Raw genomic sequence first — 22,382 nt, 5'->3', positions numbered from 1 at the left:
GATACAAAAAATAGTTTAGCAACAAATACGTCTCATCATTGAGGTCTATGCCAAAATAAAGATGATAGATGTTAAAGAACTGATGACAAAAAACTTGTTTGTTATCTGTTGAGATAAATTGCTTCGAGCCTGATCATAGTGATTGTTTCGGTCATATGAGGGTGATCGATATACCGGTCACAGCAGCAGCAGGAGATCAGCTGCTCCTGATGCAGCCCCGCAGGTCGCCTGTCTCCTGTTGTTCTACACTAACAGAGGGGGCAAGATCAGAAGACAACTCGGGGACCGACACACACTGACCGACACACACTGACCGACACACACTCCCAGGGCCTTAATGTGAGAATACAGAGTAACTGGCCCAACCGGCACAACCGACAAAGACTGTGATCTGTGTTTGTCTATCTTTTGTTATCTCTCAGCTGAAAGCCAATGCTTATAACAGTGGAAAATAAAATCATTAATTACTTAATTTTTTCATCTCTAAACAGTCTTCACACTTCAACAGGAACAAGAGCTTTGTAGAAAACAACTGAAGTAATTTTAGACTCTGAAGGGAGTAAGAGTCGGCGTATAAACCCAACTTTGAATGTTATTTAGTCAGTTAGTCTTCAGCGTCATATCTCTGCTCTGCTTCTTTGAAACGCTCTGCTCGTATTTAAAAAGACAGTTTGGAAAGCCGCAGTGGTTCGTTGATTTATTGAGCGCTTGGCAGTCAGACGTCATAGGCTGTGTGAAGGCACAGAACTCAAAGAAGACCGTAGATACGTTGCGATACACCGTGAAAAACACATTCTGCACGCTGCTCACACAGAGGTAACGACTTATTAAGATGCTTCATAAACAGGATAATAAAACATTTACAGCCGAACAACATTCCCCTGAACAACAAACCTGTTTAACACAGGGACTCAGCTACATTTGCAGGTCTATGGAAATACTTCTATTGTAGAAAAAACGGTTATTAAAAACAGTTATAAAACTGTTAAATTGTTACAACGTTTACTTAGAAAACACTAATCCGATGCATTTCAACACGTTTAAATAATAGGTGTAACAGCCCCTGGCTGGCAAAGCAAGACGCAGTGAGTCCCACACTGATGCTTCACGGCTCTTTAATGACACAATTCAACCATGGCACCGTAGAAACACCATGAAACTAGGAGGACATATACAAAATGTAAATTCATATTCAATACTAACATGAAGTACATGATAATCATTTAATAAAAATTAAATACAACTATTAAAAATATCTAAACATCAAGGCCAATAACCACAATTCCTATAGCATGGATATTATATACATGAATAAACATTAAACAAAGCTTTTAAAACATGAGAGATGGTTAACCGTTGAGACGCCGATGTGCAGCAGGTGTTTTATCAAGCTCAAACAGGAAGTCTCTAATTATCCCGGAGCAAGTGATTTCTCCAGCGATAATATCTGTCCCCTCCGCTGAAGCTACAGGCAATTACGAGGGGTGAGTCGCCAAATTAAAAGGACAACAAATTACTAATTTAAATAACAAAATACATACATAGGAGAATAAGAATAACAAAATAAACCCAACACAAATAATATATCATCACAAACAAACTGCATAAACTAACAAGTTAGCGGTCAGTTACAATAGGACTATAATCATCTACCTTCATTTACTCGTTTACCATTAACAATAGAAGAGTTTGTGTTAGAGGATTATGTCTCCAAGTTATTATTACAAATTCTATGTGTGTGTGTGGATTCGTCAGCGTGGATTGCCTTTGCCTTTGTACGTCTCCAGATGCCGGGTTAGCTCTTCAATACGCATGTCCTTCAAGTGAACCAGATGCTCCAACCTGCTCATTTTCATCTGCAAGATCTACAAACACACACACACACACATGCAATAGGATGTGGTCAAGCCAGAGCAGGTTTCTAAAACTGACCTATTTCACTGATGTAAACTTGAGGTGTTGCAAAGTGGTGTCATTATTTGCTTTTTCCTGAACGTGCAGATGTGGCCACAGATGGAAAAATAAAAAGGAATGTTATATCCGCTGAGCAGAAGCTGACTCATTGACCACTGATGACACAGTGTATGGCACATATTGCGCACACACACACACACACACTCACTCACTCACTCACTCACTCACATCTCTGTGACAAAACTGTTCCCCCACTCAACATCAGAAAGAGGAAATGATTTTGTTTGCAGCTGTTTGACTAGTCAGCAGTACGATTCCTGCAATTTGTGTGTGTGTGTGTGTGTGTGTACGTGTGTACCTACCTCCACAGTCTCCTGCAAAGCAATGACAGTTTGCTCTTTTTCCTGCAGGATTATTCTGAATCTTGGGTCCATGTCTGTGTCAAACTGTGCTGTGTGCTGCGGGTTACTAAAAAAGAAAAGAAAAGTAATACATATCATTACTATTGAACATAAACACAGCTATAGGTTAATTTAATTCAAATTAAAAGCAAAATGTTGTCATACCCGTTTCTTGGTCTTCTCTTATCATCTTTTTTCATCTCCTCTCCTCTCAGCTGAGCCGCTTCAGTCTGACGAATTTCTAAACCCAGCAAAACCAGAGTGTATCATTTCTCAGACTATAATATGACTGAAAACTCATCAGTCACTGGAAACCTGCAGGGAGTCGTCCAATGAGTCTTATGGACACAACTAGGCTGAAGGGAGGAGGGTAGGAGGCAGATATGTGATGATGACCACAAGAAAAGTGGAGGCCCGGGAATGTGAAAAGATAAGACTCAGAAAGAGAAAAGTAAGGCCTTTCGGTTGAGCAGCGCTGAGCTCGGGCCAGCGATAAAGGCCATCTGGCGATGAAGCTGATATGAGGACCTGAGCTGTGCAGCTGATAGTGGATGAGGTGGATTGAGCGGAAGAGGAAAGAGCAGGAGGGAGGAGGCGCTGGCCTGGGGTCAGCTCTACAGGGTTGTTTCAGGGACGGATTAGGTGTGGGAAACGGAAGAGGTGCCCGTCACAGATTCACTCCCTAAAGGTCGTGGCATTCTCTAATCAGCCCTCTCTGATGTTGTTAAAGGTATGTTTGTGTCTGTGTGTGGTCACGGCTATCTCTGGGACATCATTATCATTTACTGAGAGTGGTTGGCAGGGCACCGGCCTCGGACATATCAGGACAGACAGGAGAAGACGGGAAGCAGAGAGCATCATGGAGGAATATTACTTCTGTGACACAAAAAGAAATCACGTCAGTGTTTCTTGAATATGCTGATTTTGTGTTTGTCAGATGACCAGCAGATACGGCACTGTTTTAAACTGTCTAAATTTAAACCCACTTCCCTCCCTGTGCTAAAAATAAAGGCAAAATTCGGAGTCTGCAGCTTCAATCAGGATAACAGACTGTCTGTGTCAGCTAATACGCTCCACAAATGGATATATCATGCGCAAGGTCAAAACACAGTCATCATATTTTTTCAGCGATTTTCAATCAATTCAGTTCATTTTATTGACGTACTTCAGTTTTGTAATTATTAATTAAATATTTATCGCTGTATGTATGTGATGTACATGTCTGGTGCCATACATGACCCCGGATGTCAGTTAATTCTTTTAAGATACTGATTTGTGGATTTGGATAAAAAAACAAATGTGTTGTGTAAAAGCACAATAGCCACTCTACCTGCAGGAGGTCTCTCGTGGTGTTTCCTGGGGTCAAAATATTCCAAATCCTGATTTCAAAAGAGACAGTTAATTTAAAATGTGGTTATAACACTTTGCTCACATACACTGAGGGATGCTTTGTGACTCACCTGGAAGGAGGAGGACCACAGTAATTCATATTTTGTAATTAGCATTCAGACAAACAAACAAAAAGTAACTCATAGTATGTATGTCTCTGAGGGAAATGTGCATAAACATACAGTACACACCAGTATGTTGTCTGCAGTCTGCTCCAGTTTCTTGTCTATCTTCTCCCTCAGGGCGCTCAGCACAGGCTCTATCACTCCCGCAGTGCTCAGTGCAATCCTATTCACTGTGTCTTCAGGCAAATGAAAGTTCAGCTTGGAAAACACCTTCCTGTCCACAGAAGAACAAAATAAATAAAACACAGATGGTCGTGATTTAAAAGGCTCCAATAGGAACAAGAGATCGAATGTGATTTAAGAGAGTGATGATAAACACCGTAGGGGACGACATGTTTACAGGGAGGTCCCACATCAGTGGAGGGTACAGTTTCACGTTTTACCCCAAAAATATCAAGGAGGTTATGGTTTCACCCCGGTCCAATTGTTTGATGGTCAACAGGATTATGCAAAAAGTGCTCAACAGATTTCCATGGATCTTGGTGGAAGGATGAGACATGGGCCCAATAAAAACTGTTGACTTTTGGTACAATACAGATCAGGGGACGGATCCTGTTTTTTTTTAAACATTGTGAGATAAGGCTTTTTTTTTTACATTTTCACCAATTTCCCAGAGAAGAATACATTGATCTTGATGGGAAAAAAATCTGGCATATTTAAAGGACTGATAAGTGTGATGATGAGTGTTGGAAATTTGGTGCAGATCCAAATAAAAATCCAGACTTAATTAATTTAATAGTGCTTTTCATTGGGGGATGGTTGGGCTCTGACACACTAGTGTCTGTGTGGTTTGACATTCATTTATAATCACTTCCCAATGCTTTGTCAAATCATCCCCCTATAGAAGTGGTACACAGAGATTGGTTAACACTCTATAATGTACTTGTACATACTATATTTGGCTTTCTTTAATGCACAGCAATGCTCTGCTATTATAACGTCTCCATTCACAGAGTATTTAGGCCTGTGGGATATAATCTCAGGCATGTTTTACTGATTCGTCATCCTATTAGCCTGACTCTGTACAGCCTCCAACTTGTGCAAAACACAAAATATGACCACATCACCCCCGTTCTCGCCTCAATGCACTGGTCACCCTATGGTTTTCAGAGTTGTTTTAAAATTGTATTACTTATCACTGAATGGCCTTGCACTGCCTCACTTAGCAAACCTCTTCCCTTAAAGCCCTGCTGAGAATCCTTGATCTGCTGTTTCTCTCAGAACCCAGACAGGGCAGGTGGGAGGCAGAGCGTTCACTGTTCGAGCTCCACCGCTGTGAAACTATCCCTCACTTTGTTGATCAGACAGACTACCTCAGTGTCCTCTTTTAAAAGTGCATTTTTGTAAAAAATATCTTCACTAGATTTGTTAGTTTGTAGTTTGTAGTTTGTTTTGTTTTAGTTTGTTTTAGAGCTTTAGTTTAGCCACTGTCTTTTGCATGAACTTTTTCAAATGTGTAATTGCACTGCATGTCTTCTCTGTCTTCATGTCTGTGCAGCACTTTTTTAAACCTGATTATAGAAAAGTGCCGTATAAATTAAGTTTATGATTATTCCTATTCAGAACCACCACAGGCAGTTTGGAGAGACAAAGAAGACGTTTCTTGCCTGTTGAGGAGGCTCCAGTTACTGAGCTTCTGTGGTGTGGAGTTTGCAGGAATATAGTTGTGAAGGTCAACAAGCTTTGGGAAGAAATATTTCACAATCTCAGCAGCCATCACTGCAGAAGAGGAGGAGGAGGAAGAGGAGGAGGGGGAGGAGGAAGAGGAGGAGGAGGAGGAGGAGAGGCAGGTCACAAGTTAATGCAGAAACAAGAGGAACTTTTGTCGAGCAGCTGGAGATGGATCGTGACCCATTAATGCGAGCTGCTAGCTAAGCGACCTCTTTACCTCCGTCGCTGAAGTCTCGTGTGATGTGTCTCTTCGGTCGGGCCAGCGGTATTCTGTCTATCCACGCGTATAAGTCCAGCAGCTCCTCTTCGTTCAGTTCGCGACTCATTTTTCTCAGTTTTCCTGCCTGTTTGTAAAGATGCGAACTGTTTGTCGCCGAGCTACCTGGTTAGCTCCGCAGGTTGTTAGAGGCGTGCGGGGCGACCGCTGAGGTACCATGGCAACGCAGACAATGGCGACTTGACAGTAACGACAGAAACAACAGACTGACTTTGGAGATTCACCTTTATTATCAACTTCAAAGACATCAAAGTCATCATACATTTTTAATAAATAGAAACACCCAAACATGTTTTCAGTTCAAAGTTTGCAGGGGGAGAAAAATAAAAATAAATCAAGGCAGAAATCCTCAGTGTGTGTAAAAGAGCAGTCATCGGCATCCATGAGTGAATCATGTCTGCTGCATAGAAAATACAAATATACAAAATCCCTTGAAGAATTACAATCAATACGCATCAGATCAAAGCACCAAGCAAAACAGCTACAGGTAATAATTTAGTCCAACGGAGTCAAGCACACATGTGTTAGTACAAAAAGAGATGTGGTACATCCATAAAGTGCCCATGTTGGTGCCACGTTTCAAAATCCCTTAACGTTATTTCTTAGAAAAATCAGTACCAAAGGACACATAACAGTAAATCAGAGAAATTAGATTAAAACAAATTGCCTCATTAAGAGTTCACATGTACCAGGATCAAGGCAGAGTGAGTATTTTCCCTTAAGATTTGTTTAAAAATCATCATGGCAGCGTAGCCATTTGTCATTTTTAAAGCACAGAAGCTTGTCAACCGCATCTTCCGGTTTCCATCGACGAGCGGAAGGCCAACACAAGCCAGACACAGACGGGGCAGCTGTAATCCTCAGGGGAGACCGCAACTGAGGGAAAAAGCTCTGTCACTTAACATTGCTGATCCTTCGGGGGATCTTGTTTCCATTGTCAAACAGACGAGCGTCTCCTGAGAGGATCTTCTGAGTCCGACTAGGTGGAACAATAACTGCAGGGCTCTGTCAGAGGATCCCAGTGTTTACCACGTGCTGGGTTATGTGTCATCTGGGCCTGCTGGGGGGCATCAGAGCAGCTCTCCCTGCGAGCTACAAAAACAAACACACTGTTGATGAGTCTCTCTCAGCACAACTGCAATTTTCTTCCTCCAAATCCCATCTTATGTGTAAGCTATTATTTCAACACATCTGTGTTTTAGCTGTCTGTTAGACCTTTATGTGCTTACTAACAGTGAGCCACTGCTGGCTCATTACATTGCTATGTTGGGACGATGCCCAAAACCACAGACGTCTCCAGAAACGTGAATACCTCGAATAACACTGAGAATGTTTGGATGCAGAGGATTTGGGGGGGAAGTTGCGGCGAGTCTGCATACGTACCAGCTGAGTGTGAGGCAGCGGTAGGGCGGATGGCTTCGGCTTCACCGGAGGCATCGGAGGCTTTGGCTTGGTGATCTTAGGAAACCAGATTTTCATGTTTTAAATGAGCAGTGAAAAGTGTATGAATGCAAATATATGACAAGTGTGGTTTAAGTGACTTGTAATGTTGTGAAGTACCGATTTTGTTGCAAGTGGCGGCAGAGGTCTGGATGGAGGTTGTGGCTTAACCTGATCAAAAAAAGACAGTTAATACATAGTTTAAGAAAACAAACTATCTGTGTCCTGGAAGAGGAAACAAGATTAATTCTGTACCAGTTTTACCTCAGTATAGTTCGGCTTGCTTGAAGCAGACGGTGGCTGCATGGACGGCCTCACAACCTGAAGATAAAGATGTATCTACTTCATTTACAGCTGACACCCAAACAATATGGACTGCAGTAATACAAATACTGTAAATATGTTGACATTTAAATAATAATTCATTATAATAAGATCAGTAGATGACATTACCTGTTGAATCTTTGAGGGCTGGGGCACAGCTGGAAATGTCTTGGGTGGCTGTAAGTGGCAAAAAGAGAGATGACTAAACCAAACTAAAAAAAACATGACTCTGAAGTTTCTTAACCACAAGCCTTAGCAGTTTTTGCAGTTTAATTACAAAAACAGTCCCTTTATAATTTAGAACTGTAGAGTAGCACCTCTGGAGCTTATTGGTCATCCATGTGTGGCTATGGGAAACTTTCTGAGGCAAACAAAACTTCTCACCACGATGACACAGATACAGATGCCAACTGCAGCTGCCACAAATGGAAGTGTAGTGTCTAACTCACACACACAATATCGGTGTCAGAGTATCCCCACTCTGGTGCTGAAGCCGTTGGGTCAGATTGTAAACTCACCTCTGGAGCTGCTCTGCTGGGCTTCAATGCTCCAGTGTGCGGTCGGGCATTGGCAGAGAACAGAGGTTTGCAGGGCTGAGTGGCCGAAGACTCCACAAACGTGGGCTGGCTGATCAGTGTCTTCCCGAGACGGGGGCTGTCGCGTGTGCTGCTCGATCGAAACACCGGGTTTGACTGTCCTGAGGTCGACTGGAGCCATCTGCAGAATAACAAACACAGTGGCTGAAATTAAATATGGAAAAGATTAAGAGTTCAGTCTCTACAGCTTCACTTATGCGCAGTGGGAATCACTTTACCTCTTTGCCGGTCGTCTTTTTCTGATGCAGCACATCAAAATCCCAATGACCAGGACCACCAGCAGAAGTGCTCCAACCACCAGCAACACAAAAAACACCAACATGCCTGTCTCTGCACACACAAAAACACAAACACCACACGTAATGATTAGCACGATATTCTATCTATTGCTCACGAGCATCCGTCACTTGCTCGAGGAACAAAATTCACTGTAACATCATTACTGCATTTCCACAGACTTAGCGGGGGGAATTCCCGAGATCCCTGCTCGTCTGTTTGTGTTTATCAGCACAGAGCTCAATTGTGTGAGAGTCCATGAGACGTAATAAATCTTGGTGAAAAACGCAGCATTAGAGGAGGGGACACAAACGGTCATGTGTGAAGCATGGCGATGCAAATGGGACAAGTCAAGCGACTATCGAGCATGACGTGAAGCTTGTACCTTCAGGCAGCTCCGACTGCTGCACGTCGCAGAAAGGTGGGGCCCAGCCGGGGTCGCAGTGACACTTTCTCTCGTGGTTACAGACCTGTCAGAGATCACACTCGGTTATGCTGTCACAAATCTGCAGTGCTCCAAAGTGTTGTGAGGTTAAAACATTCTTTTTACCCCGTGGTTGTTGCATTTGGCCGAGCAGTCGTTTGTCCCGTACGCCTTTACGTGTGTGACGTCCTGACACCGCTGGTTGTAGCACACCTGAAAGACAGAAAAGACGCCTTGAGGACACTGTTCACCACTCTGTAGTCCATGGAGGTTTTTCTTAGGGGCAGTTTTCTCACCATGTTGTTGCCACACTTGGTGCCCGTCGGTACCATGCCCAGATCTGCAGGGTAGTTATCTTCAGGGTTTATAGTCGCTTCGTTGCATATGTCTCCACTTCCAACTTTGTAAAAGGATTTCCTGGATGTCACAGGAAACTCCCACCCTCCTCTGCAGAACAGTGTCCCACAGGATTGATCTCTGTAACAAAAAAAACACAAACCGATAATAAAACAAAGCCCAACAATATGTGAATATGAGCTATTTAACATTTGGTTTCCTACCTGCTGGAACATCTCTGGCTAAACAGTGTTTTTCTGCAGTTTCCATGAAGGTAGAAACAAGCATTTGCAGCCACTTCAGCATCTGAACAGTAACATAAGAAGATAAAACAGCTGCAGATGTACGAGTCCTGATGTATCAGAATCAAAGCAGATTTAAACCAAACTGTCATTTTACCTGGACCCCACAGTCTCTTGCAGTGCTCCTGCTGTGAAGGACACTGCCCATTGTAGCAGTATCCTTTCCCACGGTTGCAGGACAGGCCGTTTTGGGTGTAGGCGTCAGTCGGACAGGAGGCAGCGAAGCCGGTGCAGTACTCTGCCAGGTCACAGACACCTGCCTTTGGTCGGCAGACACTGCCGGTTGGTTTCAGCTGTGGAGCAGAGAGAAACACAGATGGTGATGTACCGACTTACTGAAATACGTACACTCACACACACACACGGCCAGATGGCACAGTCAGACAGTGTCTCGCTATATGGTTACACATTTAGTATCAGCGTGACTTCCCTGGTCTAGAGAGGACACAGTGAGTGTGACTTACTTGGCAGTTGTGGCAGCACTCTCCCTCTGCACACTGGGCTCCCGCGTTAAGTTTGCAGGTAGTGGCATTGCAGCAGGCATTCTTGCATTCCTATGAGGCAGACAGAGGAAAATATGATTCAGTGCTTTAATTCTGTGATTTTATGCATGCAGCCTGTCTGAGCGCAACATGCACATACAGACCTGCACGGTGCCACAGTCGCACTCCTCTCCAGGCTCCAGGAAGGCGTTCCCGCACACCGGCCCTCCGTGGATGCGATTGGTGGACGGAGTGTCCAGCAGACAGGCCGGGTTCACCTCCTCCAAGAACCGGCTGAGCTGCTGCTGACTGCAGCTGCTGAACAGCTTCGGATACACAAGTCTGGAGGAAGAAGGAGAAGAGAAGAGGAGGTCAATATTAGAAGAATAGAAGAAGAGGTAAATGTGAGGGGGTTTAAGTGCAGGTGAGAAACTGAGCTTACCCAACGCTCTCAGACATGATGCAGTCTCTTTTTGTTACTGAGGAGCCACAGACACAGTTTTCAGTGTCATGGGACAAGCCCAGATTGTGACCCATCTCATGTGCAATAGTAGAAGCCACTCCTATTGGGTTGGTGTTATGGTCCTGTGTGTAGAGCAGAAAAAAGTGGAGTCACAAAGACATAACAAACATATAGAGAATGAACATTAACATCACATGATTCCCTTTCATTTCCTTCTGCTTTCTATAGAAAAATGAGATTCACCTCATTGACGGCTCCAGATTTAGACGTGCACATTGCGTTGGTGTTTGCCAAGCCGACAGTGGACCCATCAAAATCCACACCTCTGAATGAAGAAGAGTTAAATGTTATTAGACCTCAGCTCCGACAGGTTCTATTAGAGGGGAGTTAAAATCCGCTGCGTCTTACGTGATGAACTGTGCGTTGTCGTGCGTGGTCCTCGGCAGCAAGCTCCTCTGACGCCACTCGAGGAATCGACCGAGGGTGACCTCGGGGTTGGTGTTGACCTCTATCTGATCTTTGTACGACCAGAGATCCACGCCGACCAGCATGACGCGGACACCCACAGGGCGATACAGCTAAGCACAGCATGATAAAAAGCGAATGAATCATCAGGTAAATGGCTGATATCAGTATTTTGGAAACAGACGAAGCTGTAAATCACTGAGCGACTGATGCTGTCACACGGGGAGACACATTTGGGTCTGGCGCCTTCATTCACGTCGGCCCTTCTCCTTCAGAGTACGCAAAGAGGATTGTGTGATATGTGTGAAAATGTTCAGCTTGGGTGTGAAGATTCACAGTTAAAGTTAGATTTTTACAGCGAGGGAACTTTTCATTCCCTGTTATTGGTCGACATCCAGTCAGTAAAGACCGGGTAGTCTCAGGCCAGCGTTCTGCAATGATTTAAATCCACAGTGAGAAGTGAAGTCTGATGTGACACGTGGTTGTTTCTGCTTTGTGGGGGAAAATGAGTCCTGTCAGCTTCCAAGGCAAATAAACGACATGACTGGTAAAAATAGGCGGAATGCTCTATTAAGTCCAGAGGATAAATTATGTGGAATTACATAAAATTAAGCTTTTATACTCATTTGAACTTAAGTGTGGTCTTATTTTATAGTCCTGGATCATTTTCTCCCAACATCAGAGGTTTTCTTTTTTTTTTTGCTGTTCAAACAAAAGAGTGTTGAAGTGTTTTAGGTGACAGACGAAGAGAGAAACAAACATACCTTGTCCACATGGTTTGCTATTTCAAGCATCCTGGCCTCCACGGTCTTCTTACTGTCAAACTTCTTATACTAAAAAAAGAGAGATCATTTTTTTTAACTTAAGGAACTTTAAGCAATAAAGTCTCAGATATAAAACACAATCATTCCACATCTTGAAGGAAAAGTGAATTACAGATAATTGTGATTAAATGTGCAGTGACAGACAGAAATCCAACCTCAGTGTGGTCGGCCACAAGAACCAGCTCCACTGTTCTGGGTTTCACTGCACGGTCTTTGGTCTGGGCTCCGACTTTCTGAATAACACAAGACATTAACACTATTAAACATTAGTGTGTGTGTGTGTGTGTGTGTGTGTGTGTGTGTGTGTGTGTGTGTGTGTGTGTGTGTGTGTGTTTAGTTAGACCCAGATTATTGTTTGATGATGATTAATACAGCCCAGTAATCGAATGTATTGAGTTTAGTGTTACTGACAATGTACTGTAGCTACAAGAAATACAATGGTAATCGCACAGAATCATTTTTATGCATGCAAATATGGCATTCATAAAATATGAAAATGATATTTGCATTTTGAAAGCTAACTTTTCCAATAATACTTTGCAAAATATTCAAACCAATGTATTATGTCTCTCTTCCTTGTTTCCTTGATGTCTGGTCTTTATTGTGTTCCCATATTTTCATTTCCTTTCTTTTTATCTTAGTTTGTTTGACTGAAATGAAAACTAATGGAAAGTGGATTTTCTTTCAGTTCTCATGTTGTTAGAATTCAAAAATATCCCCAGTAGAGTTTGTTTGTTTGTTTTAGCTGTAAATTAGATGCAGATACAGGAATATCAGGACGTGAAAATGTGGATCGTGATAATGATACATAGCAGCTGTGAACAGTAGTATCTTACTGCATGAAACTTTACCTTATTAATAGGAATGCATTTATTAATTTAAAAGAATTGTATGTCTTTTAGAGTTCTATTAACTGAATATTGTCTTCTAATATTTGTGATTCCTTAAATTATGACCTGTCTGTTTTATTTTGCTGCCCTTCGAAAGCACTTAGTAACTTAGATTTTGAAAAGTGCTCTATAAATAAAGTAATTATATCATCGAAGAACACAGAAAGTATTGGATATCAACAGTCGTATAATGTGTAGGTTTCAAACCCTGGTGTATACATGTGTCTGTGTTGTGTGTCTGTGTCTTTACCAGACTGCCGAGCTGGAACAGTCCAGACGGACGAGCTCCGTGATCATAGTAAGTGGTCGTGTTTCCATGGGAACAGGAGCTCCTCTTCCTCCTCAGGTGTTTGTAGTTGTAAACAGCATGAAGACCCTCGTTGCTGTAAGATTCAGAGCTGTTTCTGTCTCGCTGTCCGGCCTCAGGACCGGCCAGAGGCTCGATCAGGTACATCTGGTCCTTGAGAACCACAAAGCCCCTGCAGAGCCACACAGGAGTTTCAGAGTGGACAAACACACAATCCTTTTCCTTTCCTATGTACTTCTCAAACAGTTAAACTAATCATGTGGTTGCCTTTGTTTTTACTTTCCACACCTTTTGACACTAGCATGTCTTTTCGATAGACAGCAGAAGGCGGCTTTAATTAGAGAAGTCTGATTGGGTTACATGTTTTCAGTCTTAATGGTCTGCATGAAGGAGCCAATGGATGCTGCGGGACTGATCGTCTCTTCGGATTGGTTACGGCAGGTCATGAGTCACAGCAGGAGACTTACAATCCCAAATCCTCATGGGTCTAATTCAATTTGTTGCTCAATTTTGAGAAACAATAACCTTTTGTAATTAGAGGAATAAATCTACATGCAGCATCACTCACTTCATTCCAGAGCAGAGTCCCACGCTGGCAGACGAGTCCTCCACCCCCACGATGTGTCCGTGGTAGTAGCAGTGAGCCTGGACAAACAGACCTCATTACAGAAGGAGCCATTTCACAACTCTCTCGCCTTTTTTTTTTTCTTCGTCTGACAAATATCTCGAGCACAGTGTTGAAATGTGATCGGAGGGTGTATTTAACTGTGTGTTTGTGTCATGGTCAGAGGAAATTACCTTATATGTCAATTCCTCTTCCAGGTAAAAATCAAGAATGACCGCATCTCATAATGAGGAACTTTGTTGTTGAGAAACTACCTACGCTTTAAAATGTGTCATGACGTCTAAGGAAGGGACTTTCATGTCTTACATAAAATGTAACATGACGATATCTCGGCTGCAGCAAAAACCCACTGGGCCTGGGTTTGCGTGTGACAGGATATCCTGTACTTAATGTAATAAAGCATGTGTGCTCTGTGTAGTAGGATAATCATTTGATGCTGTATGACAGTCTGATTTCACATCTCTGGATCGTCCACGTCACTAAATGTATTCTGCCATTTCAGCAAGGAAAGGGAAAATAAATGTCTAATTACCAGGTTTAGGATTATCATGTATACGTACAGTTAAGAAAATGTATAATCAAAGTTTTTATAGTCCATTATAACGCAGGTTGATAATGTTATTGTTTGTTTGATCGTGATGAAAGAGCTCAAAGGTACATACCCCAAGATCTGGAAAAGTTGTGACTTGGGCACCCTGATCAGAATAGTGTGTCACAGAAAAGTCTTTCCCGATAAGATCCCTGGAAAGAACCGATTTTTTTTATTATTATATCATTGACAGATCAATGAAGTTAGAGCAGTATGTGTCTAGCAGCACAGTAATCAGATCTTACATGTTCCTTTCCAGATGCAGAGTGTAGTTCTGCCCTGCGATTGTCAAAGAGTACCGGAGTTCATCAGGGTAAGTCTACACTCACACACACAGCAGGAGAGACTTTAGTGCATCTTCAGTGAGATTAAACACAATGTGACGTTTAAATACAGTGTACAGTAGTGTGTGTGTGTGTGTTACCTGATGTGTATCAGCATCACTGATGAGAGATGGATCCTTCAGCCTCTGAGGTGTCACAGTTTGGTACTTCATCACATGAGGTAGAGTTGTCCTTACACCGCTCGCTATTACTCCTGCAAGTAAAGTGATATTTCAGTAAAGAAAGAAAGAAGAGAGAAAGAAAGAGAGAAGGAAAGAAAGAAAGAAAGAAGGAAGGAAAGAAGGAAAGAAAGAAAGACAAAAAGAAAAAAAGAAAAAAAGAAAAAAAGAAAAAAAGAAAAAAAGAAAAAAAGAAAGATAGAAAGAGTCGTACCCCATGAGGAGAGGAGAATTCCCAACAGATATCCAGTATGAAGCATGTTACTGTGTCCGACCGACTGTGTCATTGTGTGCTTTGCAGTCCGAGGTAAATGCTGAGACTCCTCAGCTCTCCTCCTCTCCTCCTCTCTCTCTCTCTCTCTCTCTCTCTGTCTCTCTCTGTCTCTCTCTCTCTCTCTCTCTCTCTCTCTCTCTCTCTCTCTCTCTCTCTCTCTCTCTCTCTCTCTCTCTCTCTGCTGTGTAATATCCTGGCAAACCATATGAGTCACTGTGAAAACTTCAACGTCAATGTAAAAAATACAGAATAGTAAATGTTGCACAAAGTAAAAAAGTTATAATTCCCACTGGTTGATACAAGGTTAATCCTTTTATTTTTTTAAACACAACTGGGACTCGTTTTTCTTTCCACACATGACTTTCTGATGGTCAATTGTTTCTAATCTATATGACCCAATCACCACGTTTCCATCTCCAATGCTCCTGTGTGTATATTTTAATCAGGAAGATAAATTGTGATAAATGAAGGGAACCCCCCCCCCCCCCATTAACCAAACGTCCAGTTCATAGGATCATGTGGCTCTGAACTAACAGCTGAGCCTACGAGGACTCTTTGTGGACTCTGGTGCCCCCTACTGTCTAAACGGTGGAGCAGTCAGAGCATTTAGGTTTTCACCATAAACTGTATATTAGGTTTTCACACATTTCCATAAGAAACCGCACAGAGCATGTAGGTTGTGTTGTGAATTTAGCGCGTATTTGGTGCACTGATGATATTTTACAGCTTATATTTTAGTGAAAAACACCAAATGTTTTTGTAAAATTGCCCCAAAATGTCAACTGGACCTAAAGATCTAGTGCACACGACTGATAAAAGAAAAGCAGACATGGGTAGTTAAATTCGTAGGAATAACACAAAACGTAGAAACCAGATATTGACGTGAAAACATTTTTGTGACTTTCTGGACGCAGCTTGTCCCATGTTGAGTTTGACCAGTAGGGGGCGACAACTCACCACTTTCATTCAGATGCGTTCATGTCTCATCGTGAGATTGGGAATACCTGCACACGACACTATTTTTCCTTTTTTAAAACTAGTTATTGAAAACTTGATATACAAACGTCAAGGCATTGAAGTCATAATGAATAATAACAAATAACAATGCATGTTATGCACAAATTAAATAATACAACATAATAATAACCAACAAATTTAATATATATATAGTACATAAAATAAAAATCTAGTTATAAAATTTGTGTTTTTCTGTGTCCAATTTTCCAGGAGAACAAACAAACAACGTGTTTTTTCCAAAACAAGACACGACACATATACTGATTTTTGCCAAAACGTCCTAAAGTCATAGAACTTAAATTGGAGTGGCCACTCTTTTCCTCACTTTGCTGCCGTTACGTGAACGCAACATATGACACCCGCCAAAAACAAATGAGCAGACGTCATCATTCCGCGACCACTAGGACCCAAACAGAGGAGAAACGTCAGAGGCGGTGCTCTGACTGTCACCTGGAGCAGGAGGAGGATGAAACCTGGTGGAAAGTGTCCGACAGAAGACTCCGAGGAGCCGGAGCGGAGACAGACCGAGGTTCCATTCAGCTTCACCCCGCAGCTCGTCCGCCTGCACAAGGACCACGAGCTGTTCGAGGTAACGTAGCAACAACGAGCTCCGTCTACTTCCTGGATGAAGCACCCGCTGTAACACTCTGCATGTTTACAGGATGGAGACATCCACAGACACATGTACCTGCAGGACCTCTACATCTCACAGGAAGACGAGCCCACAACCAGGTAGGACACACGAGTTATATCCGAGCTGGAGCTAAGCGTTAGCCTGGTTTATGTGTTAGCTTCTCTCAGTTAACAACCCACAAACAAAACCTCAGCTACAGTAGAACTGAAACTTGTTGTTCACAGACTGATGACTATAGACTGGTTGTTGAGGTTGTTGTTCTTATTCTGCTGTTGGACTGAAGAAGATTGACCAATGCTTTTTGCAATCTGGTGACCCTTTTCATAAATGCTTTAGGAAGCCAATAACTCTGCAAACTAAATGATAGTTTATTGAGTCCATGTCATTACAGGGGAAGGAATATCCTCAGAAATGTAAACAAGGTTAAAGTTATACTGAGTATAAACATTAACTCATACATATATTAATTTACTAAAATACAAACAGTAAATGTATGTAAATACACACAACAACAGGGAGGTGAAAGGATTTTAAAAACGTATTAAAATGAATCAAATCAGTGGAACAGTTTTACAAACAGTACCAGTATCAAGCTTATTTGTATTAGATTCTAGATTTGTATTGTCACGCTAGTTATACAAGTATAATAAGGTGCACAACTGAAGACATGTCTCTAACAACTGCTGTTGGTCACTAACATCCGCTAACATCTACCCGGAATCCTGAGTAGGAAAATAAGATACCCAACAGCAAATGTTTCCCCCCAGCTTTGGGTTTTCAGCTTTTTACCTGTAGCCCATTGTAGAGTCAGTGTTGTAGGACTGACTGTCTCCTTCTTCCTCCTCTCGTCTCCTCTCAGCGTATCAGAGTTCGCCTGTCACATCTCTGGCTGCAGCGCTGTCTTCAGTGCTCTGGAGGAGTACGAGCACCACTACAACTCCCTGCACAGGCATGTCTGCTGCTCCTGCCGTCGCTCGCTGCCAAGCGCCCGACTCCTTGACATTCACATACAGGAGTGGCACGACTCTCTCTTCACTGTCCTCGCCCAGAGGCAAGACATGGTGAGAGCCAAAGGAAATGAAGTTTGGTTTGATTTTATTGATTCCTACTCATCCACTTAAAGGGGACATAGCATGCAAATTCCACTTTGTTAGTGCTTCTACACGTTAATGTGGGTATCTGGCATGTCTACCAACCCCAAAACTCTGGGAAAAAAACACTCAAGCGTTTTGTTATGGTTCCTCTAAGTCAGAAACGTCATGCTTGAGTGACTCGATTGAGCTTCCTGGGTTTTGTGTCGTAACAAGGTACTGGAAGTCTCCCTACATGGCCTTGGCCCACCCCCCACCTCATCCCCCCCCGCCCCCCCACACTCGTTACGCCGGGTTTACACCGGACGCAGCGAGGCAGCGCAGCGCCGTTCCCAAGCGCGCAGCCGCCTGGCTGTTCACACGGGACGAGCATTTCTCCGCTGGTCAGCCCGCGATTCACTCACATGTGGCATTTGTCTGGATCGTTGGGACTGGGAGGCTGCAGCAGTTGCTCGGGCGCGACCGCTCGCTCTCCCATGCGTGAGCTGGAATTTGTGTCAACGCCACACAGCCAGCAGTGTGGAAGACTTCCGCAGTGTTCAGCACTACTGTAACACTGGCACAAACACACAGAGCCCCCCCACTCGTTACGCCGGGTTTACACCGGACGCGGAAGCGCCGCTGCGAGGCAGCGAGGCAGCGCAGCGCCGTTCTCAAGCGCGCAGCCGCCTGGCTGTTCACACGGGACGTGCATTTCTCCGCGCTGGTCAGCCCCATAGACTGTATATATAAGGTCAGCCCGCGATTCTGCTTTCTCCGCTTGTTGTTGTACCCGTTGAATGTCGGGGTTCGGGGGTAAATGATGGTCTTCATAGCCCCCCCCCCCCCCCCACCCCTCTCTTTCTCTCTCTGTCTGTCTGCTTGTGTGCTTGTAGTGGATGGGCAGAGGGGGACATTTAATTATGTGATTGGGAAAATTAAAACTCCAGGACAACAGAAGGGGAATACAAAGTATGGGATGCATATTTGATAATTTATATCATATAAAATATGTAATTGATATCGTTTAAAATCATGGGGGGAGAGGGGGGAGGGGGGAGCTGGCTCATTAGCATTTAAAGGAACAGGCACTCAAAACAGGTCACTCTGTGGAGGGCTGTTTTAAATGATCCTTGTGGTATTTTGACCAAAGTATGTTACAGACATTTCATTAAGACCCCAAGGAACCATATCAACTTGTGGTAAAATGGGCATGCTATGTCCCCTTTAAGATTCGAGGGGAAATCTTCAAGGATAATTATTCTATCACGTTTCCTTCACACAGTACCAGTGTTTGGTCGAGGGCTGTGGACACAAGTTCAGGACGAGTGATCACAGGAAGGAACATCTGATAAGAATTCACAAGTATCCTCCAGACTTCAGATTTGACAAAACCAAAAAGGACAGAGGGTAAGACTGCGCCGTTCACCTTTTTGTCCACTAGATGGCAGCAAAATGTTAGTAGAAATATTACTCAGCCAAGTTTCGGGTCCATGTTTGTTATAGGGCGCAGGACTTTTTTCTCTGAATTTAATATTTAGTGACATATTTCATGCATTTTTTAACATAAAGTAAGATTTTCTGCTGCTTTAATTTATTTAAAAACTCAACTACTTGTTCAAATTTTTTTTGTTCAAATTGTTCAAAATTCATATCACTTTATCATTATTCAGACTAAACAGAGTAAAATGTCTAAAATTAGTTACATCTTCATATTTTATACTCTTTTATGTATTTTTAAAAATGATCTGTCTTAACAGAACCCGAGAGACGAAGAGGCCGCCGCACAAAGACATCGCCATGGAGGAAGTAGGCGATGTGTGTGAGTCCGAGGGTGTGTGCGAGGTTATGTGCGATGTGTTGTCCGAGCAGCCTGAGCCTGGAGAGTCCATGGAGACGGTTGTGGAGGAAGCAGCTGCTCACTTGACAAAGGCTGCCGCTGCTGGGGAGGACGCAGGTCTCTCTGCTGCAGTACACAGCAAAGAGTGTCCGAACACAGAGACACTGAAACCACAATACTCCTACAGGTTAGTTTTGCAGGAAAACATACAGACAGGTTTGAGATGTTTTTAGTTTAAGGGTGAATTCAGGGCAAATTGAAGATGAGATGTCAGTGATCTTAAGGGAAAAAAAGTTGAGCAGTTACTTTATACATGTGTAATGACATATGATTTAGAATATATGTGAGCTGATATCTTTATCCAGCTTCTCATCTAATTGATAACAATCTGAGATGAAAATCTAAAGTTTTTAGTTGTTCTTCTTCTCTCAGAGTCCCTTCAACCGTGTGCTTTGGTCGCGGCTCCATCCGAGGCTTCAGAGGACAGCGTGGGAGGAGGAAATGAAACGGCAGACCTGCGCCTTCTGTTTGATGTTCCTTTTTAAGACTCAATACCCTTGTCTATAGTAACAGAATGTATTCACTATCACATGTGTCTTTAATGTATAATAAAAATGGCCTTTGCAAAAAAGAAGCAACATGCATATATGCATTCGTTTAGGTGATCAAGAGCACATTTTGTTGTTTGTAGTTTCTTTACACACACACACTCTCGTTTTTCTCCCTGGTGGTGCAGCCTGTCAGCAGACCGGACCAACTTCACTGTGCATTTCACTTAATACATCACAGTGTCTGTCTTTATTATAAACTGAAAGAATTGACACCACATTGAATCCTGTCGTGTGTTACAATGCAGAGTTAGACTGCACTGAGCTTAAATCACAAGCGACGAGGAAAATGTGAAGAGAAAAAAATGAGAGGAAATGACCAAATTTACATAAGAGATTTTAATAATTGTACAAAACACCTTTTCACCCATCAAATATAAAATATCCTGTACATTAACGACTGATGTGAGACATTTATCTACATTTTGTAATGAAACCTACTGTGGTCTTGGACATTTAAGAGCTCTTTAAACATGTGCAATATAAAGTTCTTTTTGAGGTAATGTAAAAAACAATAAGTTTATTTAAATTTAATTTGTATTTTTTATGGATAATAATATATATTTGTTTCTGTGTGAAAGTTTGAGATCATAATTTAATTTTTAATTCTGAATGTGGATATTTTAAACCTGCACCCTGAAGAAAGTTTTTGTAAAAGTCCACTGAAATAGAAATACAACATTCACATGGTCACTAGTTATTGCTTCAAACCTTTAAAAAAAATGACCATGTCACAAATAATTTACCGCAAATTAAATTTTAAATACTTCATAGAAAATTTAAGGAAATTATGAAAACTCACAACTGTTTCTTTCATTGACCTTTTGAAAATTAAGCCAGCTTGTTTTACCAACATTTTTGCGTGAAAAATATTCCTCTCACCCCATTTGATTTCACTATAGAACAAAACATATTTTACAAAAGTTCTCAGGCATCTTTTACTTCTTTTGCAGTGTTTGTTATTTGCTGTACGGAGGCGTTTGTTTTTAAGACGGATCTCCCAACGATGCAGCTCAGAGTTAGTGCGGGTTAAGACAAGTAGTACATCCCATACGGTCCACTGAATAGTCCCGGGACGGGCAGGCCGTGCCTGGGTCCGCTCAGGGCCGCGTAGAGGGACGGTGCGCCCATGGGTGCGGCGCTCAGGGGGAAGGGGAACGCGAAGGCCGGCAGCAGCGGCTTCGCGGCCAGCTTGAACTTCTCCAGCTCGGCCTCCTGGAGTCTCTTGGCCTTGGCCCTGCGGTTCTGAAACCAGATCTTGACCTGGGTCTCTGTGAGGCTGAGGGAGCCGGAGAACTCCGCTCTCTCTGCGATGGACAGGTACTGTTTCTGACGGAACTTCCTCTCCAGAGACAGCAGCTGCGAGGTGGTGAAGGGAGTCCTGGGTTTTCTGTTGTTCTTGTGTTTCCGCAGGTTGCAGGAGGCCGGGCTGGGGAGTCCTGGAAGCAGAGAGTCACATCAGTGGAGGAGAAAAACTGAGATCCACGTGATTTAGAGTGAATCAAGTCAAATCAGGGGGGAGGTCAAACACAGAAAGGGCCTGAGACATTTGGGCTAAAGGCCTGAGCAGTTTTCTGCAACTTGGAGCATCTCAAAGTTTAAATATCTATCTCCATCATCTCTAGAGTTCTTGAGAGATGTGATCATTATTTTGTATTATGGAATTAGATGTTTTTACAATATACTATTCACAATCTAAACCTGATATTTCCGGAATATGTTTATACGATTGTAAAGTTAAAACTTGTGCATTCTTCTTGTTATTAAACAGATATACAGTTGCTTTACTCACTTTGAGGGGATGCGTAAGGGCTCTGACACCAGGGCCCCGTGTCCTTGTCCCCGGGCTCCACCGCCTCTGCTTCGGACCGGTGAGGTCCCCTCGGTGACCCGCACTCGGTCTCCTCCGCCGGGACGCAGCCTGGACCTGCAGGCTCGGGGGAGTGGCGGCTCCTGCCGGGCGGCCTCTCCGACATGAGGGACTCCACGCTGAAGGGCAGCTCTAAACTTTTGCTTTTACACCGTCTGACAGGAGACAGGTCCAGCTCCTCGGTTCCCACGCCGCCAGCGGCTCGCTCCTCCGGTGCGGTGTCCTCCGGAGGCGCAGCGGAGCGCGGTGATCCTTGCGCAGGATTCATTACGCACGACTGCGGTGCCATACAACCAGTTTATCCCGCCGTGCGCGCCTCGCTGCCGCCGCCGCCGCTGCTGCTGCTGCTGTCGGTTCCGTGTGTTGTCGCCTTGAGGAGAATCTGTGAAACCGCCGAGGCTCATCTGACGTCGTGGAGCTGCGGGGAAACTTCAGATATTTGACGCA

At 43.2% G+C, this 22,382-nt stretch overlaps 4 protein-coding genes across 4 annotated transcripts; 1 reads left to right on the top strand and 3 right to left on the bottom strand.

Moving 5' to 3' along the window:
• Positions 1-1,098: 1,098 nt before the first annotated feature.
• spef1 (sperm flagellar 1) lies at positions 1,099-5,929 on the bottom strand. The gene is made up of 7 exons (XM_034609640.1): positions 5,718-5,929; positions 5,437-5,548; positions 3,896-4,043; positions 3,646-3,694; positions 2,481-2,556; positions 2,277-2,382; positions 1,099-1,865 (listed from the first exon to the last, which is right to left on the bottom strand). Exons 1-7 carry the CDS (start codon positions 5,824-5,826, stop codon positions 1,752-1,754), a joined length of 714 nt encoding a protein of 237 aa, XP_034465531.1. The 5' UTR covers positions 5,827-5,929; the 3' UTR covers positions 1,099-1,751.
• Positions 5,930-5,983: 54 nt separating this feature from the next.
• On the bottom strand, positions 5,984-14,973 carry adam8a (ADAM metallopeptidase domain 8a). Its single transcript, XM_034609592.1, has 25 exons — positions 14,837-14,973; positions 14,545-14,657; positions 14,366-14,439; positions 14,194-14,272; positions 13,475-13,551; positions 12,850-13,078; positions 11,865-11,942; positions 11,650-11,718; positions 10,829-10,998; positions 10,664-10,745; positions 10,400-10,542; positions 10,122-10,299; positions 9,940-10,029; positions 9,573-9,768; positions 9,398-9,479; positions 9,134-9,314; positions 8,964-9,050; positions 8,799-8,883; positions 8,356-8,467; positions 8,060-8,258; positions 7,671-7,718; positions 7,482-7,538; positions 7,338-7,388; positions 7,161-7,235; positions 5,984-6,869 (listed from the first exon to the last, which is right to left on the bottom strand). Exons 1-25 carry the CDS (start codon positions 14,907-14,909, stop codon positions 6,825-6,827), a joined length of 2,673 nt encoding a protein of 890 aa, XP_034465483.1. The 5' UTR covers positions 14,910-14,973; the 3' UTR covers positions 5,984-6,824.
• Positions 14,974-16,298: 1,325 nt separating this feature from the next.
• znf511 (zinc finger protein 511) lies at positions 16,299-20,091 on the top strand. The gene is made up of 6 exons (XM_034609542.1): positions 16,299-16,502; positions 16,575-16,645; positions 17,407-17,608; positions 18,903-19,027; positions 19,378-19,644; positions 19,890-20,091. Exons 1-6 carry the CDS (start codon positions 16,380-16,382, stop codon positions 19,960-19,962), a joined length of 861 nt encoding a protein of 286 aa, XP_034465433.1. The 5' UTR covers positions 16,299-16,379; the 3' UTR covers positions 19,963-20,091.
• Positions 20,092-20,227: 136 nt separating this feature from the next.
• Positions 20,228-22,382, bottom strand: msx3 (muscle segment homeobox 3). The gene is made up of 2 exons (XM_034609543.1): positions 21,858-22,382; positions 20,228-21,504 (listed from the first exon to the last, which is right to left on the bottom strand). The coding sequence occupies exons 1-2, from the start codon at positions 22,222-22,224 to the stop codon at positions 21,095-21,097; spliced, it is 777 nt and encodes a 258-aa protein (XP_034465434.1). The 5' UTR covers positions 22,225-22,382; the 3' UTR covers positions 20,228-21,094.

This window comes from Hippoglossus hippoglossus, chromosome 15 (assembly GCF_009819705.1).
Source record: "Hippoglossus hippoglossus isolate fHipHip1 chromosome 15, fHipHip1.pri, whole genome shotgun sequence".
Lineage (NCBI taxonomy): Eukaryota > Metazoa > Chordata > Actinopteri > Pleuronectiformes > Pleuronectidae > Hippoglossus > Hippoglossus hippoglossus.
Note: the sequence above shows the minus strand (reverse complement) of the source record. Positions and strands in the feature narration are given on the sequence as shown.

Bases quoted from the DNA above. Each gene is read 5' to 3' on its own strand.
- spef1 (XM_034609640.1), bottom strand. From the start codon at position 5,826: ATGAGTCGCGAACTGAACGAAGAGGAGCTGCTGGACTTATACGCGTGG. The intron at 5,549-5,717 runs GTAAAGAGGTCG...CCTCTTCTGCAG, and splicing joins ACGAGACTTCAGCGACGGAG to TGATGGCTGCTGAGATTGTG. The intron at 2,383-2,480 runs GTATGACAACAT...TTTCTTTTTTAG, and splicing joins AAGAGAAGACCAAGAAACGG to TAACCCGCAGCACACAGCAC.
- adam8a (XM_034609592.1), bottom strand. From the start codon at position 14,909: ATGACACAGTCGGTCGGACACAGTAACATGCTTCATACTGGATATCTG. The intron at 13,552-14,193 runs GTATGTACCTTT...CTGTTTGTCCAG, and splicing joins CAACTTTTCCAGATCTTGGG to GCTCACTGCTACTACCACGG. The intron at 7,539-7,670 runs GTAATGTCATCT...CTTTATCTTCAG, and splicing joins AGCCCTCAAAGATTCAACAG to GTTGTGAGGCCGTCCATGCA.
- znf511 (XM_034609542.1), top strand. From the start codon at position 16,380: ATGAAACCTGGTGGAAAGTGTCCGACAGAAGACTCCGAGGAGCCGGAG. The intron at 16,503-16,574 runs GTAACGTAGCAA...GCATGTTTACAG, and splicing joins AGGACCACGAGCTGTTCGAG to GATGGAGACATCCACAGACA. The intron at 17,609-18,902 runs GTGAGAGCCAAA...TCCTTCACACAG, and splicing joins TCGCCCAGAGGCAAGACATG to TACCAGTGTTTGGTCGAGGG.
- msx3 (XM_034609543.1), bottom strand. From the start codon at position 22,224: ATGGCACCGCAGTCGTGCGTAATGAATCCTGCGCAAGGATCACCGCGC. The intron at 21,505-21,857 runs GTGAGTAAAGCA...CTCTGCTTCCAG, and splicing joins CCCTTACGCATCCCCTCAAA to GACTCCCCAGCCCGGCCTCC.